The 19,752-nt window shown below is 41.6% G+C and overlaps 1 protein-coding gene across 1 annotated transcript; it reads right to left on the reverse strand.

Annotated features, from left to right (window-relative positions):
• Positions 1–1,745: 1,745 nt before the first annotated feature.
• On the reverse strand, positions 1,746–14,962 carry mknk2b (MAPK interacting serine/threonine kinase 2b). Its single transcript, XM_083940443.1, has 14 exons — positions 14,859–14,962; positions 14,029–14,249; positions 13,447–13,537; positions 13,120–13,221; positions 12,910–13,007; positions 10,516–10,595; positions 9,957–10,030; positions 9,666–9,770; positions 9,380–9,435; positions 9,143–9,238; positions 5,405–5,599; positions 5,126–5,290; positions 4,978–5,018; positions 1,746–4,861 (listed from the first exon to the last, which is right to left on the reverse strand). Exons 2-14 carry the CDS (start codon positions 14,077–14,079, stop codon positions 4,588–4,590), a joined length of 1,428 nt encoding a protein of 475 aa, XP_083796569.1. The 5' UTR covers positions 14,080–14,249; positions 14,859–14,962; the 3' UTR covers positions 1,746–4,587.
• Between the last annotated feature and the right edge of the window lie 4,790 nt (positions 14,963–19,752).

The following is a 19,752-nucleotide window of genomic DNA, read 5'->3' on the forward strand; positions in this document are numbered from 1 at the left end:
TCAACTGTTCCTGAAAAACATTGAGACAGAAATCAAACTAATTTTAGGGTCCAACATGAATAGGATTTTGTATCTGTTTGTTTCCTGTTGTTTAAGTTACAAGTTGAAGCTTTAGTTGTATTGTTGCATGTATTGTTAAATTATTACTGTTTCTTTGTTTTCATTTAAAGTGCCTTTGAGTATCTTTTTAAAGCGCTATAATAAATAAAATGTATTTATTATGATTATAAGGAAATAAGCAATAAAAGAAAATGGGGTTTAAAAACAAGCATCACAGTATGTACCCACTGATACAAGAGTGATTTAGATTTGTATAAACCACTAAGTCACAGAAGCTTCTTGTTTTCTAAAAGGCTTTCTTCAAACACACAGTCCAGAAATAGATCTCACTTGACCGTCTTCAGATCTGAGAACTGAATCTCATGACCGGCGTCTCACACAAGGTCGATCTGTTCCTCCCTTTGTGTAATGTGTGACGCAATCAAACAAAGAATAACATGTGCTCCTTATTTACTGGTTAGGGATATAAACTTCTGGATCTTTATAAAAAAAAAAGTGTATCATACCTAAACACCAAGTGGATGCTCTCTGAGTGACGCCCTGTGGGAAGTGTCCAGCAGAGGGAGACAAACACCTGGGAAGTGTCTCGTCCGTCTCAAGTTCTCTGGATGTTGTGCAGAAAACTCACTGCTGTTGCATCATTTCATTTCCTCCTGCTTTATGACGTTTGCAATGTTGAAATAGAAGTTACGTAATGGACAGAGCTTTTTTGTTGTATGTTTAAATTTAATCTAAAGGGGAAGAATGGAGGAATCCAAACGACACCTAAAATATCGGTGCCCTGTGTTTAATGAATAGTAGAAACTGTTTTGTTTTGCTAACTGAGTCACTGTCATTTAATCAAACAATGCAAAATAAAAGCTATATTCATTTTCACAATGTGAGGATTTGCCACCTCATAGCATTTTAAAGTGAATCTTTTGGAGCGTTGACTTTGGACATCACGTTTTCTTTGACATTTCATACATTAAAAGATGAGTTGATAAATGAATAATAGGCCAATAAAGAATGAGTATAAAATCTAATTGACAGGACATAACTGACACGTGGTTATTGGTGCTGATGGTATTTCTGTTAATCATTATGCTTTTCATTGCAGTCTTTGGTCATTCACTTAAACATATTTGACCAAACCCAACTGCTGTTTATCTACTTGAAGTGTTTCTTCAGACATTATTTTAGTCAGTACAGCTGCTTTTAACCACAGGAAGACAAATCCTGACTTGCAGCTGTGTTAAAAAAAAGAAAAAAAAGCACACTGGCATTTAGCTCATTCAGCAGAAGTCATTTTGTATTTCCAGGCAGATGATGAGGCGGCACACAGGCGCTGCAGCTCTTGCAGCAGGTTGCATCAGTCTCGCCATATCAGGTCTGTGCAGCCGAGAACAGCGGCCACCCCCGCAGCAGCTCCCAGCGTTACTGACAAGGTGAAACCACTGTCACATTTCAGTGTGAGGAGACAACAGATCATATTTACCAACAGCCAAGGACACATGTGACATGGCTCAGATATCAGGGCGTGTGACTGATTAGGGGATTTACAGTGCCGAATCAGATGAAACCGCCTCAACCTTGGCCAAAAGATAAGACTGCTAGTTAATATGAAACTAGTGATACCGAAACAGGTCAAGTGCAGTTTTCAAGTCACTCCTTTAAGCAACACACAGAAAATAACCAAACAAGTCCGTAGTTCAAAGCATTTTATTGCATTTTTTTTTTTTAGAAAAACAATACAAAAATCTGTAGCAACGGTCATAAATGTTGCCTTGAGTGAAATGCAATCATTCACATGGTACAGTAAAGTGCTTATTTTAAATCAAAATATTTTTTGTATTTAAAAGGATGTATTTATTTTCATTTTCTTCCCATGAACACGGTGGGTTTGGGGCGATTCAGACAGTATTAAAATCAGTCGTCAACTCTCAGAAGAAGGGGGGAAAAAAGCTTGAGAACTGAATCAACAGAATAACCCCACACCATGTCCATGAAATGAACCATTTATAAAACATTTGATCAATGTTGCTGGATTGTAAATGCTTTTGCCTGTGGGCTACATTCAAATCGTGGGGAAGTTGATGGGCTGTCCATTTGAATGAATGACTGGATCTTAACACTTCCATACTTCAAAATGACTTATAATATAAAAATCGCGAGGCTTAAGGATATCATTTTGTCCCCATTATCCCCCCTCCCCAATAAAAGGCAGTCCAAAAAGCTGCTGCCATCTGACAAAAGTAGAAATGGTCAAGACCAAGAAAACTCTTATTATACCATTCAGGATATCAGAGTATGGCCAAAATGTGTGCGTTTGAGTATCCAACCCTATAAAAAAGTAGGGACCAACTTGTCTTGACACTCAAAGGGGGAAAAAAAGGCAGAATACTGAACTGTTTAGATATTTTCAAAACCCCAAGATTGCCTCGATCATCAGCTTAATGCTTTGAGATCAACAATAGCAAAGTTTCCCAAATGGAGAAGAAACCGCTGCATACACAAATTCAAGTAAGTCTTATTATAAGACATAAACCCCATAACGATGCATCTGTAGAAAGGTATTTTAGAGCTATTACAGTGTCCTATAATCAGCGTAATGACACCACAGAGCCATTTCCAGAGTACCGTCGCTGCAGCGCTGGCAGCAGGACACGGACAATCAGAAGTCTCCACTTCTCACTGCAAGGTGATGATCAATATCATGACTCGAACCCTCTTTGGTGAAATGGCTACAGTGTTGCGAGACCTCATCACCAGTCCGTTACCAGTTAGTTTCAGAATGAGCTTTAACTTAATCTGAATAAACCAAAAAAATAAAATAAAAAGATTATTGCCAACTCTTGCATATAAAAAATAAAACTTAAATCTTGCCTTCGCTGGGCATGAACGCTCCAGATAAACTGAACAAACTCTTCCATCTCACCTCATACACCACATACTCTGAACTTTTAAAAACACAAAACAAGGAAAACATCCGGTGTTTCACCTGAACTGAACAGCACCTGCATGAAAATCATCATATAGAAAATAAAAGCTTATTACAGCCATACAAAAAAAAAAAAAAAAAAATCAGTGTGGCACAACGACATGGAGTTTCAAACATGAAAAATAAGTAAACTTAATACAGCTACATGTCCATGGAAGACTTTTTTTTGTTTTTCTTTTTTTGGAATGTTTTTCCTTTTCTTTTTTGAAAAATCTCTTCTGCCTTTTTTATACTGAGAATTTGTATTTCATTATTTTAAAAAGGGGCATCTCTTTAAAAAAAAATTGAACTTTGAAAGGGGCAGAGATGGTCCAAATAAATGTATTCAAATGAAAAATGACACTCAAGTCACATTGGCCAAAATGTGCTTTTCAAACCCCTGAAAGGACCTTTACTGCAAAAATACCCAAGGTTTAATATAATGCATTAATTGAGTGGTGAAACAAAAATTACAAGAAAGTAAAAAAAAAAAAAAAAAAAATACAAGTTCTGGTTGTGGTGAGGGGACATGTCATGAGTTCTTTACAATGAAAGTAACACTTGCTTAGCCATTTAAAATGAGCTTGTACCAACATACCAGATATACTGCAGAACTAGATCAGAAGTCTACTTTTGGAGTGGCCATGCATCACAAACCAAGTAAAATAGTTGAATTCAATACTATTAGACTTGTCCGATGGTCTCAAACACTGAAAGGTGTGGCCACTGATCATTTGGCATATATTCACGTAATAAACTGTGAACCGGTGCAACAGTAGGTCATGGCTGGCTGGGTACAGACATTCTTTGCTCTAGAAGCATTAAGTGCATGGCCACCAAGCTCCATGAGTGCGTGTTTTATCTCAGACATTTACAGAGGAGGCTCAGTGTTGAGGAATTTATCTTAAAGGAGACAAAAAAATATTCTTTGAAGTCCCTAGCCATATTAATGGACCACACCAGGCACGGACAGCATTGGCTTACAGCCCTCCCGACCCCTTTTACTGAATCCCTTCGAGACAGGAACAGCCTTCATCTTAACATATTGCATAAGCTTGTACGTATCTGCAGATGGGCCGTTCATGCATATACATACAAGCAAAGAGAACATTCCAGATAACTTAATTCACAGTGGATCCAGTTGTAACGTGGGAGCAGCACAACAGGTTGTCCTTTGGTGTCTGAGCTTATTTTCGAAGAGAAGAGTGCTTTCTTCTGAACTGAGTTTTATGAAGGAAAAAAGAGGGAAAAAACACAACTTAGAAAATACTTCTCTCTCCCAAATCATAAACTGGCCCCCCTCCCCAACCTTGACATGCACAATATGTGTGTGTTTGCTATATGCAGGCCCTGGGCTGATGTGCTTCAGAAGTGCTGCAGAAGGGCAGAAGGCATTTAGAGGAAGGGCTGCAAGCAGCATCTCCCTTTACAGCGAGGCAAGAAAGCCTGAATGGCAGAAGAACCAAGGCCAGCTAGAGCCAGGGAGAGGGGCCAGAATTGGGGAGAAGGAGAGTCTTAAATCTGGACTTGAATCTTAACGGAAGGTCGAAGGTCAGGGTTGACAATGTTCAGGCACAGTCTCCCACAATAACGAGAGGGGCCAAGAGCTGACAGAGCTCTGCAGCAGAGACAGGTCCTCCTTTGAGCTGGCTGTTTTGCTGCCTGCGCCTGGCCAGCTTGGAGTTGGAAGGAGGAGAGAGACGCATAGAAGAGCCTGCAGCGGTAACAACGAATGGGACTTCCTGCTGCTGCTGTTCTTCCATGCCATCCTGTTCAGCCAGCTGCCGGTTGACAGCCATGGCCTTGTCAGCAAAGAATGTCAGATCCCTGGCATTGCTGGTTCTAATGGACAACACCAGACACAAAGAAGGTCAACAAATTAAAAACAAGGTGCATATATTTTAGACTTAAGTGTTTAAAGGAATAGTCTGCTGCAGCTGTTACTAAAGTTCTCTCACCTTTGATGCAGGATGGATGTTGGCAAAGTGTCAGATGCACCCTGAGTAATAATAATAGAAAGACAAGTTAACACCTAAATACTTACTAACCCCAAACAAAGAATGTTTAAAAAGACATGCAGAAGAGGTTTAATGATTTAAGGCTTACCCCCTGCACCCAGAGGTGCTGCAGCACCTGGCTGGCACTCAGGCGATTTTTGGCATCTCGAACCAGAAGTCTGGATATTAGGTCTTTGGCACTTGAGGAGATGTGAGCCCAGTCTTTCTCTGGAAACTCATATTTTCCTTCCTGGATACTCTCAAACAAAGTGTTCTGGAAATGGACAAAGATTTACATCAGGTTACTTTGACCTGGATGGAGAAGATGCATTGTCCAAGTTTTATTAATACAAAACTGAATGGCTCAATTGATGTAGCAAATTCTTACCTGGCAGGTGTGGCAGGGTTCTCCTAATTCCCAGCCACAGTCTCTGCCACAGCGGCCTACAAAGGGTGGGTAGCCACTCAGCATGATGTAGAGGATGACTCCAAGGCTCCACAGGTCACAGCGCTTGTCGTAAATTGTGGCCTCCTCACTGAAAGCCTCAACCACCTCGGGTGCCATGTACTCTGCTGAGCCACACTGAAACAAAAAAAAACAATTTTGTCAGCCCCAAGGACAACAAAAAGCAGAAAGCCGTAACTATAGCGGGAAAAGAGTTGAGAAACAAGCCTCTCTTGGCTGCGGCCTACATTCCTTCATTCAGCTGACACCTCGTGGTTGCAAGTGTTAAAGCTTGGGGCCTTCTCTTGGGCTCTGCAGTAGGAGGGGGCAGCCTATGTGACGGTCACATGCTTATATGCAGTGATGGGTTCATTTAAAATGTGCTATACAGCTTTTCTCAATGTGGTAAGTACACCCAAGTAGGAACATAGTGTACAATTATATATCAAGGGTAGAGGAAGGGAGGGCTATGCTATAATGAAGCAGGTTAGTGCGGGCAGGCAGCAGCAGTGAGTCACTGCTTTGACCATCCAGCTGTACACAACAAAGGCAGAATGGGCTGAGGGCAAGGGTTGGCTCAGCTCTGGCGGTACTTTGTTATGTAGCCAAGGAAGAAATTAGGCCAACACTGAGCAGGGAAAAGAGGATTGGTTGTCCTGCAGAGCCATAGACTGGGCTGAGCCCTTGCCTGTTGCGTAACTTGAAACAAACACCAAATGGCATTTTAATACTGTAGGAACACAAAAGAGGAGCAGGTCGCTAGTTCAGCGGGGCACACATTTTATTGTTGCCTCAACTTAAACAAGAACTCCTATAGTAAGAGTTTGGATTCTGTGAGATTTCTGTCCCATAGATATCTTCCAAGAACCTGCTCTGAGAATACAAATCAATCCATCCTTTGCCTGATCAGTCATTTTCAAAACGGTAGTCCATGGTATTTTGTACCAACCGAGGCCTGCTCCTTGGCAAAGCCCTGTGGCCTACATCCTTTCGCCCATCTGTGCGAGCATGTTTATATTGAGCAGGCATTCATTGTGTCCCAGTACCATATCCCAGCTGTCTCCCTACTCCTTCACCCTGCTGCACCCTTATGTAATGAAATTTGCTGCACAGGAATCTCGTCTCAGACAAAGCTGCTTCTGTCGGGGAGAAAACCCCAACCCCCACGTTTCCACCAACAACATCATGTCTGGGCCAACTGCCTCCACAGACAAGCCCCCAGGATTCAGGCCGAATGTAGCTGCCACAGAAACAAAAGACACAGACACAAGACGATGTTTTTGCTTACCACGGTGCCCCAAAGCTGAAAGGCAATGTGATAGCGTTGCTATCAAAAACAGTTATCAAGGTTAAGCTTGTTTCAAAGCAACCCAAATACGCCGCCAATCAAAGACAAGTCAGGGTAAAGATAGCCAGTCAGGGACTGCTTGCAACTGCCAGTGATAAGAGCTGAAGGGTGGCAGTGAAATAATCTATCTCACATTTGTTCTTCCTGTGCTGCAGCAGCAAACACCTTCTGAAGTTGCAGCAGTCACATCCTCCTCAAACCTTCCTGGAAGCTGCAGATAGGTGTTAATCAGCTGCTGCAACTTCAGGATTTGTTGGTATTGCAACCTGGGACTTTCCTGAAACCATGTGACTTGTCAGACCATACTGACACCACTGATGACACACACACACACACACACACACCCCTACAGTTTGTAAACTACAGGATTATCTGAATAAGATTACAGGAAGTTCAGTCTACATGCAGCTGCACCCGTGACAACATATAACCAAGGCAGTTCCTTGATATTTTTTTTCTTTAACCGTCTTAGCTGCTTTTATGTAGTGTCTTCACGTTACAGATTCATCCAGTTCCCCACTGCTGCATATGAGCATTGAAATTTGCACAGTCCGATTTATTCCATGCCAAGCAGACAGGCAGTCACTTGTGCAGAGTTCTTAGTAAACTAAAATTAGCTTTTTCATAGAACGATCCCTCTGCTCTTCCACGTGTTCTCTATTGTACTAGAAAGCACACACCTACAACAAACATACAACCTCCCCAAGAGAAAAGTTGATTGCACACATTCAGTTGGATCAGGAACAAATCAGCAATAAATGCTGAAGAACATTATATTGTGCAACAGCAACTGTAGGAATGTGTGTGTGTGTGTGTGTGTGTGTGTGTGTGTGTGTGTGTGTGTGTGTGTGTGTGTGTGTGTGTGTGTGTGTGTGTGTCAGTGCCAATAGTGAGATGAAAATCCGATAACATTGTTCCTGTGATCAAGGCAAAGAAAACAAGCCAGAGCGCATGAGCGGACTGGGTATTTGTTCCTCCCAGTTACCCTCCCCCTCCCTCCCTCTGGTCTAGCCAATCACATCTCAGTTGCTAGGTATGGGGGAAAGACTAAAATTTCTAGAACAAGCCTTATGCATAGCCTTTGTATAAAGAACATAAAGAAAGCGCAGACAAGCACAAGCGAGGTTGGGCCCACTGGGCGGAGACTCAGCAGAAAGAGAGGGGGTGGATGTTCTTCTCATACCACAGAGAGAAAGGGGAAATGAGCGAGAGTTTGTGTGTTTTGGTTTCATTGCAACTTCATACCATAGGACATGGCCTTGAAGGAGTCAATGTGTTCTCTGCAGCCTTCAAGGTTATCACATCGTGCCCTGTCCTCAGACATCAACTTTTCCTCCACTGAAATCTTTGCATTAGACCGAGTAATGCTCAGCAAAACTTCAGGATAAATGGTAAAGAGGCAGGCCAACATCAAGTGCACCCTACTGCACCACACACGTGTGATCGTTCAGGCTCAACACCAATTCCTGAATAGACTGAACACGAGAGGCCTCAAATAGTCCAGGGATGGGCTCTATCCATTAGTTCTTCTAAAGGAAGATGAAGTTACCAGTGTAGAAACCCCCCACCCACTCCTACATTCCTGTAGGCTAAACTGCTATCCTTCACCTGCTCTGGTCCATCTATCCAGTGCCCCCCATCCAGCCAGCCAGAAGACAGAGTATGTGTTGACATGTAGGGCGCTTGCCAGTTCAGCTTTACCATTCCCCTCTGAGGTTGCAAAGGGTCCCGCTTTTCTGGGCAGTTTTCAGAGCATTTGCTTTGTGTTGTGACGACAGCAGATTAAACAGACAACAGAGTTAAACAATCATAACCCCCAAACTCATGGTCCTTAATATTTGCAACTGATAAGCAACAGGACATTGACGTTAAACTGAGGGATATCTATTCAAGTGTTGCTGACACTCGGCATGATAAGGGAAGGTGGGAAAGAGCCAAATGGGACATTCAGGAAGCAATCTGTATCATTTCAGAGAAACTGCCCAACAGTGAACTGCCTTAACCTCAACATCCAACATTTTCCCTCTTCCAATCAGCGAGCTGCCTTGCCACCAACACCACTGAGGATTGGCCAATGGGCAACCAGCCAGTTGGACTTGATAAAGACATTGTTTTACAACCTGAAAGCACCCTGCTTATCCACAACAGGGTCACAAACCACTGTATAGGGGACCTGTGACCAAGACCATATGACAGATAAATCTCTTCCTTTCTCTCAAAAGCTATACTTAACACATTACCGGCATGCATTTCCCTTCAATAGAACTGTTCAAGACATAAAAGGTTTAAGCTGTTTGGCAAACAAGACAATTACAATATGCAGGTGGACTTACAGGAGTGAGGAGCTCAGGGGTGGAGATGGGCGAGCTGTCACTATTCAGCTTGATCCCACTGCCCAAGTCAAAGTCACAGATCTTGACCGGGGAAATCTGACAAAGAGACAGGTTCAGAATCATTCAAATGAATCTACATTTTGATTAACTTGTATTATTTGTTGTAGAATATCTTATTGTGGGGCCAGATAGTTTCACAATAGTTGCCCATTGAACTAACTGGGCTCATAATCTCACCTTGTCTGCACTCTTGCAGAGAATGTTTTCAGGTTTCAGGTCTCTATGTGCCATTCCTAAAAGATAGGATAGATGGAAAGAAATTTACTTTTTATATAGTCAGTTTTAAGACAACAATCAAGCATTTTTTTCCAGCACCAATATATAGGGTATTGTGTCCAATGGCCAATTTGAACAAACAATAAGTTAATATGTTCTGTAAAAACAGTAATAATACCGACTTAATGATCGTTGGGCGTTTTGGTGATCATAAGGAATAATAAAATTACTCGTCAACTGGTCTTACCCTTGTTGTGCAGGAAGTCTAGAGCGCTGGCGATGTCCTGCACGACAACACAGGCTTCCTGCTCACTGAAGTGCCTTCTCTTGTGAATGTGCGCCAAGATTGACCCTATTATAGGGGCAAAAATAAGCATATATCAGCTTTATGTACAAGAAAAACAAAACAAATTAGTGCCTTCCCACACAGACATAAATTAAAGGGCTACAGCCTAGAGACTGTGCACATGCATTACAGTAAAATGTTTAAAAATAAAGATCTAATGCAGGCATCCTGCAGCAGCTATAATTCACTTACCTCCTCTAAGCTTTTCAAACACCAGGTAGAATTTGTCTTCCTCTTCAAAGAACTCCACCAGCTCCAGGATGTTACTATAGAAGAGGAGAAAAAACACTATGAGCCATTGTCAACAGTCATCTAGTTAACAATTAAAGTGATTTCTGCACCGTAGAGTAAGAGGACTGCAGGGCTTACATAGAATAAGATTTAGCACAAATCACAAGTCTGTGGTACTACATCATTCATCCATACATTCGTAAGTAGGACTGAGCAATAATTCAATATGATAATTTATCGTCTCTCAATGGAATTGTAAAGTATATTGATGAAATCAAAGCGATCTCATGATTCACAATTGCATCTAAATTGACAATAACGGGCACATTAACTCAAACTCTCAGGAAATGTTACTTGAAATACCTGAGAGAATATCAATTGAAAATTGCAGTTTTGGTTATACAATTAAAATTGCCATATCTTCCAGTAAGTTGCCCATATACACATTGTCAAACAATATAAAAACTCCCATTCATTAAGTGACATTGTTTTAGTTGGTCATGACAAACAGGTCATTTACCTGTGGCCCTGGCACTGATAGAGCATCTCAACCTCACGGAAGACACGGCTGCGACTGTGACCCGGTCTTTTCTCAATGATCTGGAACAGAACATTATAGTTCAGCCACAACATCTTAAAATATCCCACTGAACAAACAAGTCTGACTTCCACGTGTGACCCCCCTCCCCAACAATAGGATGGAGGACAATTCTGAAAAACGCTCTTGATGACTTAAGAAAAACAGAGCCCACCTGTGAAAATTAATGTTTGTGTGAAAGCTGTCCCCTCACAAAAGCACCAGAAAACCCCACCTGCAGTTGTGTTTACTATATTGTGAAGATTATAATCCATATAAAGAGCCCTAAAACTACTTTCCAACCTTTATTCCACCCTGTGACGGTTGTAAAGATAGTTTCACCTACTTTCAGAGCTGCCTTCCAAAGCAGAGACGGAACAAAATGAAACCAATCACAGCATCTCTATATTTAGCACTTAATGTGTGACCCATATTTGAATCTTAAGTGCTCTTAAGGATCTATGCGTGTTCTTTCAAATATCCCACAGGCTAATCTAAAACTGTTTACGCTAAACAAAAAACTTGCTAAAAATAACTTTGTACTGCCTGGAACTAAACCACTGAGGGGCCACCAGCTGCATGATGGCATGCCAAGAGAGACAGAAAGATAGACTGCTGACACCAAAGCAAAATGCCTGAATTTTCCAGCCCTGGTTAGTTATTGTCTGCTTGGGAGGCTGTGCATGTTTCTCTTCCTGGTAGCTGGATTACAGCTGCTATTGAAGCCCAATGGGGCCAGAGTTGCAGTGTGTGTCTAGGATTAATAGATAGACAAGAGCCCTGCGAGCAGCCCAAAGCCCCTGCACTGTTCCAGTCTGAGTCAGCAGCACAAGCAGCCCCCAATCAGTTTGCTTTCTTCCGATCACTACACAACACAGCCAAATACTGACGTGCAGATAAAAGAATAAAAAACATAGCCGACATATGCATTATCAACATGATAAGTGGGTGGACAGCTATTAGACTGAGATTTATGGTTGATTATCCAAATCACAGATCAGAATTAAAAATAAGGCCCCACTAAGTCTCGCTGAATGTTCAATCATCAACATTGTTGGGAAATAATACCTTTAAGGTTGGAGAACCAGAGATTCAGATGGGCGTGCACTGCACAGCCCTGTGGTAACCCTTGCTGAGGCTTTTGTTGCCCCCCCCCCCCCCCCCCCCCCCCCCGTCTAGAGGGGGAAGGGAGAGACGGGACATCTGGCAGAAGCCCCCCCAGACTCCTAAATGACCTCTAATAACTGCCGACCCTCGTGCCTCCTCCCCCAGAACTGCAAAGTCCCAAGGGATCTGCCAAACCATCCCAGGGTAAACAACACTAACAGATCATGGTCACATGATGGAATATGTGCTCAGATTACACTGAAATGTGAATTGGTATGATATGGACGCTCGCTTTATTGGGAACCAGCCTTGAACTGGCAACACCAAAGAAAGAAAACAAAGCCTTTGCTCTACTTTCCTACATTCCAGTAAAAATCTTTCACAATGTTTTGTTCATAAAAATGAGGAAATGAGCATTATATATATATATACACACACAAGCCAAAAAAGGAAGTCCCAAGAGTCAAGACATGTATTCACAAGTCCACACCCCATTTTGAAGAAGAAAAAAAGTTAAACTGTACTAAGCTAGAAGGAGAACAAAGCAATGTAAACACCCTGGGTCACAACCCTCACCCAAAGGCCCCTCCTTCCTCTCTATGTGGATTTTGTTTTGGCATCATTTCCAGTACACGATGTTCTTGCTACGAGCGTCCTCTGTAGGCAATAGCAGTAAAGGAAAGGGGTGGGTATATCCCTCCCAGCTCTCTGATAGGCTGACCATTCGTAAAAACAATGAGAGGACGTGTCTAACAGCAGCTAGTGTAGAACACACAGAAAAAAGGGAAAAAAGTGCAGCAGTAGCACAACACAGATAAAAGCCTGCAGACATTCTCAATCGAGAGTTGAACTTAGAAAAAAAGGAAAAGAAGCATCCTGCCACAAGACCAGAACTTAACTCAATAAAAGCTCTCAAGAATAACCAGTGAAAAGAAGGTAACATGGACACATTAATGCACATGCCCCAGCAGCTTTCTTACATTTAGCTCTTCAACCACATATAATGGCATTGGGCTCCTTTGTGTGCAAAGGCATTTCATTATCACATCTCAAAGTTAATGACGACTAAACCAAGCCCCACACAGACAACAGACATGTTATGTGGCAAAGACAACATTCACAGACACATGAGACAGAAGCAATGACTTGCAGGAATCAACCTGCATTGTGCTAATGTTTTCAAATACATTACAGTCCTCTATTAAGTGTAAAAAATGTCTGCTTTCTTACTTTGACAGCATACTCTTTGTTGGTGATGAGGTTGATGCATGTTTGCACTCTGGCATAAGCACCCTCTCCTAGTACCTCTTCCTGCAGTCTGTAGACGTCTGTAACAGAGTTTCACATCTAAATGTAGAGTATAATCTCTCTAAATGCACCATACAATGTTTTATGAAGAGTTTTTATAACAGTGATGATAGTGGAAATAAAAGCTTTTACCCTCGAATCGTCCAGAGAAACTATCAGTTGCCCGGCAACGCTTTTTCTTCTTGTTTCTCTTCTTGGCATCGGGGATGTCGATAGGCTGGCTGGAAGGCATGTCTGTCAAAACAGGAGTGGCTACATTATCTTGTGCTAGCGAGAAACAACCCAAACAAAGGCAGCACTAAAAAGGAAAACAAAATTTAAGGGCAAGCTGTTTTTTTTTTGTTGAGAGTACATAGTACTCAGAGCTAGCTCGCTCTTGATGCACCTAAAGCGTAATGATTACATTGACAGAACTTGCAGATTAGAAAGGTACACTTTTCATAACTCAAAAATACTCACCATGTCTTGGGGAGGAATCAAAATTAAATGACGAATCAATAAGATGAGATCCATTTTTAGTGAAGTCGTCAGATTCAAATGGATTTTGGCCCTAGAGAATAACAAGGATGCTTGTTAAGGTATGCAATCTTATCAGTGAGCAATATAGCAGAGAGGATCAATTGTTAGCCATAACTGATATGAGCCTTTGCTATCTCTCATCCTGAAAACCATAAAATGAAAGTAGACTCAAAACTGGAAAACAGCTGATGGGTGGAATCTTAAAAACATCCTTGAATATGTGATTTACAGCCACAAATTAATAACACATTACAAAACATAAATCGTGCTAAATATGGATGCAGGAGCCACATTTCCTGCAACAGTTATTGCACACACTGGTCACACTTTTATAAACTGGACATGCACGTGCCACCAGGCCACACAGCACATTTATCAGCTATGAAGCGTGGGAGAGCAACAGATGTGTTTAAATATAGAGAGGTGAGGTCTTCTCACACATGCTGACAAATCTGCTCTGAAAATATAGAGATTTTACAATGGCAGCTCAGCGTCTGAGTAGGCTCTGAATCGCAAACTCACCTTGAAAGAGCGGTGAAATCCAGTGACTTCGGTGATTTTGTTTTGCACCATTTTGCTTCGAGTTGGGATGTGTTTTTTGGTGGACGTGCGGCGGCGGCGGCAGTGTTTTTTGGGGGATATCAATTTGCACTTCTCCGAAACAGCAAAAGGTTTCAGAGAGAGTCGCAAGTGATCACACTGCGTTGGCTGGTCAGCTTGCTGCGGCGCTTTAAACGGGAGCCCTGTGAGGACAATAAACAAAACACACCGCAGCGTTACAACAAATCACTCACATACCAGCGCACATCAATGTCGGCAGGTTTAAATGGACGCTTAACCCAATAAACCTGACTTTGACAGATTAATGTGAGCTAATATTCGTCACGTGTTTCTGGGGTAATAAACAAGAGTGCAACAACAGCCAACGCCACAGCTAACTGCAGCGCCACCGACACCTAATGTTAGCCTAGCATGGTTGCATCCGTTTAAGCAAAGTAATGAGAAAACAACAAAGAGACTCTTATTACAATACTAACGTTACAGTTTTGATGAGAAAGGCAAATATGTCGGAAGGCCACGCTGCTAGCGGTCGCTTCAACAGCCGCATTGAGGATATTTAGTCGTTAAGCTAACGTTAGTCATAACGGTCAAGTCGCGAGCACTGTTCGTCAGTTGACAGTTTTGACGTAAGACAACAAAAGTTAGCGACCGTTATTAGCGTTAACGTACTGTCACGTCACTGTAGTGTTGGGAAAAGAACGGTTACAAAAAATGTGAAAAATATAACTACATTAAAAAAAACACAGAATGGCATAATTAACCGCCCATATAAAGTCATTTTTTGTACTCACCCCGTTGTTAATTTTACAGCTCCAGTGTTAGCGTCGTTGTTTGACCCACTGCTTCCAAAGCCGCAGAGGACGGTTGGGGGGGTATCGCCTGATAGTGAGTGCGGTGAAGGTGGTGGCAGAGACACGGCGGAGGTGCTTTATAACCTCCCTCCTGACTCCTCCCTCCCCAGGATTGCGTCAACTAGACGACGTGCGTCATGTGCTTCCTAGAAGGGGATGTGGCGGCGAGGTACCACTTTGTCTCGCTGCGACATCTTAACCACTCCGTGAGGGAGGTAAAAAGCTGAAAAAGCGACTTGACGTGGTGCTGACATACAATATGAAAGAACTTTTATTAGCTAGGTGATGCACATTATAGAACTAATCAACTGGGGTGAAAATGTGAACACGTTTATGGAAAAAGTCTCGGGGAAGCGCTGGTAACACACGAAATGGTACGCAGCCAGTAAGCCCTGTTTTGTTCTAGAGGCCCCACCACGGGATGTAAACGGCGTGTACGTGCACATCCGCCCTGACTGCTGTTCTGAAGACGAAATGAGATCCCGATGGAGGCGTGCAGAGACGGGACTACATCCCCCAGTTAGCATTACCAAGTACCAAGGGCAAATCGAAATATATTTTAAACTATTCCTTCATCCCTATGCATTGGAGCACTCAACACCCTGTCCCGTTGATGCGTTTTTAATGTAACTACCACTGCTGTCCTGCTTTTTGCCCTGAATATGTTTGTGTGCAAGTGTTGTTTTTTATGAGACCAAAGACAATTTACCACATTGTGGACAATACATGAAACTAACTAACTAACTACCTAACTAACATCATGACGGTGTTCAAATCATAATAACTTTCTGCCACTGCTGATACTGGAAGTCAAGGCCATATTATAAATAGGAGCTGATACATAAGAGAACAATCTGTCAGCCCTGTGGTATTATACAGTAAATATATAAACAAGGAGAACCCTTTGACATACACCACCCCTCCCTCTTTGTGTGTTTTGAAAATGGGGGAAAAAATACATTTATAGCCTTTTAAACTTTATTCTCACGCCCAGTGGTGAATGGCCATGGATGGCCAGATGGGTGTTCAGAGAAATTCCCAGTCTGAGTCATTCATGCTGGGGCAGTCACTGGCATGACTTAAGCTGATGTAATATTTCAGTATCACATACACAAACACAGTCAAAAACACTGGCCTAACAATCAAGAGAAAGTTTTACAGTGAAGATCAAAATTAGAGAACCAATTATTAATACTTCAAATTATTTATTCTGAAATATTGTTATTTTTCATTGTTCAGAATTTGATAAAAAAAAAAAAAAGTGGCTATACCAGTGGTGTACTAGCATGATTTGTAAATAACCAAGGCACTTCAACAAAAACCTTTATTTTGTGAAAAAAAAACAGTGAGCAAAATTAGGGAGTATAGAGGCCCTTGCTTTGAATGACTTCAGCACATTTGCGCCCAAAGGCCATCACTAGTTTCTCACACTGCTCTTGTTTGATTTTGGTCCATTCTTCTTCAGTCTCTTCCACAGTTCAGTAACTGTAGTGGGTTTCTTAGACATTACTTTTTTGCTAAGGATTTTCCAGAGATTCATGAGGTCTGGATCTGGACTCTGACACTTCCTCCTTCAAATTGAACTGACTCCTTTCGACACTTTGGGTTCAGTCATCCTCCAGTTTGATGCTGAACATAATGTTTTCCATCAGACCCAAATAAATTGAACTTTAGTGATGTAATGTAATTTGAGGGATGTTTTCTGCCTCAGGAGTTGGGCCTCTTGTACAGCTACATGGCAGGGTGAATGCAAATGTTTATGTGAACCTCCTTCGGCAGCATGCAAAACCTCTTGTTCCACTGCAAAACGGGTTAAGCAGTTCCTTGAAGCTAAGAATATTGAAACAATGAAATGTTCAGACCAGAGTCCAGATCAAAACCCTGTAGAGAATCTCTGGAAAATCCTGGCAACAAAGTAATGGTGGAAGAGACTGCAAGAAGAATGGAGTTGAAAATATACTACACTGCAAGTAAAAGCCCTGCACTCAAAACGTTGCCGAAATACACGTTAAGAAGTGTGAGCATCAAAACGTACCAGTGTCAAACGTCCACTAACTGTAATCCACTAACTACGGCTGTCCAATAAATGTAGTGGAGTAAAAAGTACTATATGTCCCCCTGAAATGTAGTGGAAGTACCTCAAAACCGTGATATGTATATACAGGAAATGCTCGTAAATGCTCTTTCGACCCTGGATACTATTAGAAAATATTCTCCTATATACGTATGCATGTATATATATATATTTCAACTAACTTTTATAGATTTTAAGTCTACTTACTTTGGCAAACTAAGCAATTTTGAAATTAACTTTTAAGGCAGCTAAATTACATGGGAATGTAGTCAAAAGTATTCATACAATACACCAATTCGTTGGATTTAGCTTTAGTAAGCGACAGGAAAGTTGCCCCCCCTCACCTTGTGCCATGTAAAAAGGCCCCCATGGCACGTTTTGGAGCCTGATGTGGAGGCTGTTCAGACGAGGGTGGGGACGCTGTCTCACGGTTGTGATAATGAAAGAAAGCCAAGAACTCTGGTTATGTGGAAATGTGTACTCTATTAACACATCTGCTACTTGGGAGATGCCACATGACATAACAAGTCCATACAGTATTTACAGAGATTATAGGGAACTGTATTTTGACAGCAGCACAGTAGCGGGATGGCAAACCCCTTTGTTATCTCATATTAATATTATTATTTGACATAAATCCCCTTAATTAAGTCCAGATACCAATAATAGAAAGTGACCATGTGTTGCATTATATGCCAAGACGTGTGCATGCGTTTGCTTGTTGTCAAACTGTACAGTATGCCCTCTTTGATTTGTTTTGATACCTGCTATTTATCCCTGCATACAAACCCTTGTCCGCAGACCTGCTCTGTATAGCATTAATGTACTGTTTATCAAAGGTGTTCAAGTTAAAACCATGTACGGGTTGTTTTCAGGACCCGGCTGTCTTGTGACCGGAGGCTCCCAGCCTCTCCTCCTCCTTTCACCTTCTACCCCTAATACATAAGCCCAATGGAAGCAAACATTACGCAAGCTGTTGGCAGAGTATCCCCACTCAGGAGCACATGGTGTAGTTGCAGGTTTAGCAGGAAAACAAGATCAGAGGTGCAAGAGGCGAGTCTGTGTCACTACAGGCCAAAAGGAAAAGGGAGAGGCCATCATAAATAACTTAAGGTGGCAACAACCTCATTTCTGATGTGAATTACACTCAATCAGGAGATACTTGAGAGGGGGCTCTGTTTTTAGGAAGAGGTTGTTCTCGTGCAAAATATGATAGAGGCGTGTCTCTGTTGTTGTTCATGAGGGCATTGTAGTTCAGAGGTTATTCTTCTACAATGTCCTCCGGGTGCTGTTTGGAGATAATGCCGCAGATATTTGCACATTTTCAGATCCTTTACCTAATTAAAAGTACTAATACCAGACTGTGAAAATAGTATAGTTCTCATGAGTAAAATGTTCCCTGTCAGTTATTGTACTATGATATAATTATGTTTTTGGATTAATATTCCTGCTACATTAATGTGTATGTTGCATTTTACTGCTGCAGATGTTAATGGTTGTGCTTATTTTAACTCTTTATATATACTGTTGGGTGGTTTAATCCAGCAATGCATCATATTCTACAAGATCCTCATATGTTTGAAGCAATGCTGTGTGGGAACCACATAGCCAATCTCAGTTGTTTTCAACTTTATGGCGACGCATTTTCCGGCTGATCCAAGAGTTTTTTTGAAAATTGTTTATTTGGTTTAAAAAGTAAAGAAACCACATCATCCTTCGGTACTTGAGTAAATGTCTTTAGTCACATTCTATCACTGGATATTTGTTCAAAGTACTGTGTTGTTGTCCTCCGACTCGGTGAATGTGTGCATCTGCATCATTTCCACTGTGAATAATGAAAAACATTCTCATATAGTTAGCGTATCCCTTTCCAGTAAAGTCAGCTGCATTGAAATTGAATTCAACACGTGTTCAAAATTACCCTCCAAATGTTTCAACATGCAAACCTCCACAGGCCATTTAGCTCAAATTAATGTGGTGCAGCCAAGCATTGTTCAAATTCATGCAAATTTAGTTTTAATCTGTAGTGGAGGTCCCAATTATCCAGAGTTACTGAATCATGAACCAGATGAGTGCAAAATGTAATTGATGCAATGCTGCAGCCATAACAAATATGGAGTCTATGGTTTCAATACTTAAATAGTCAAAGCTTACAGCTAAATGAACCCGTCAACAGCTACACTAAAAGTGTTTGTTAAAACCTAGAAGTCATTTTGAATGATGTGATGAAATGAACTTCAGTCTGAACCAGCAGGATTTGTTGTAAAACATTCCTGCACCATCTACTTTGAACAGTACAGTATACGCGCCACATGTATGTGCACATGGAGAAGTATATTGTCACGCCTGGCACGTTGAAATAAAACTGTCAAAGCCTGAGAAGAGGAACGTGCTAGAAGCACCCAGACGTCTTACAAGCGGCATACTTTAAGGAGGAACGTTTCAGTGCTCCAGGCTGCTGAACGTTCCCTTTCTAAGAAACCTTCCCAGAGCAAACTTCCTAGAAACAAGTAGTCTCCGGTCGGTAAAAGACTCAAATGTGACCTCTTGTGACAACATGTATACTTAAAGTATTACAGTAGAAAGACGAAATACTGGAGCAGTGAAATGAATCCAGTATTCAGAACTCCTTTAACACAGAAAGAGTTACAAAGGATTTTGCAACAGCGTTTGTTTTGTTCCAGCTTTGTTCCAGTTATGCTCTGGGAGACCTTTAGTTTAATTTTTTTTCTTGTTACATAATTAATAATGTTTTTACAC

This window comes from Echiichthys vipera (genome assembly GCF_963691815.1).
Source record: "Echiichthys vipera genome assembly, chromosome: 3".
Taxonomy (NCBI): domain Eukaryota; kingdom Metazoa; phylum Chordata; class Actinopteri; order Perciformes; family Trachinidae; genus Echiichthys; species Echiichthys vipera.

What these genes read in the sequence shown, in the direction of transcription:
- mknk2b (XM_083940443.1), bottom strand. Translation starts at nt 14,079, where the DNA reads ATGGTGCAAAACAAAATCACCGAAGTCACTGGATTTCACCGCTCTTTC. An exon ending in GTTTGAAAAGCTTAGAGGAG is followed by an intron (nt 9,771 to 9,956) that starts GTAAGTGAATTA and finishes CCCCTATAATAG; the next exon opens with GGTCAATCTTGGCGCACATT. An exon ending in AGCACCTCTGGGTGCAGGGG is followed by an intron (nt 5,019 to 5,125) that starts GTAAGCCTTAAA and finishes ATTATTACTCAG; the next exon opens with GGTGCATCTGACACTTTGCC.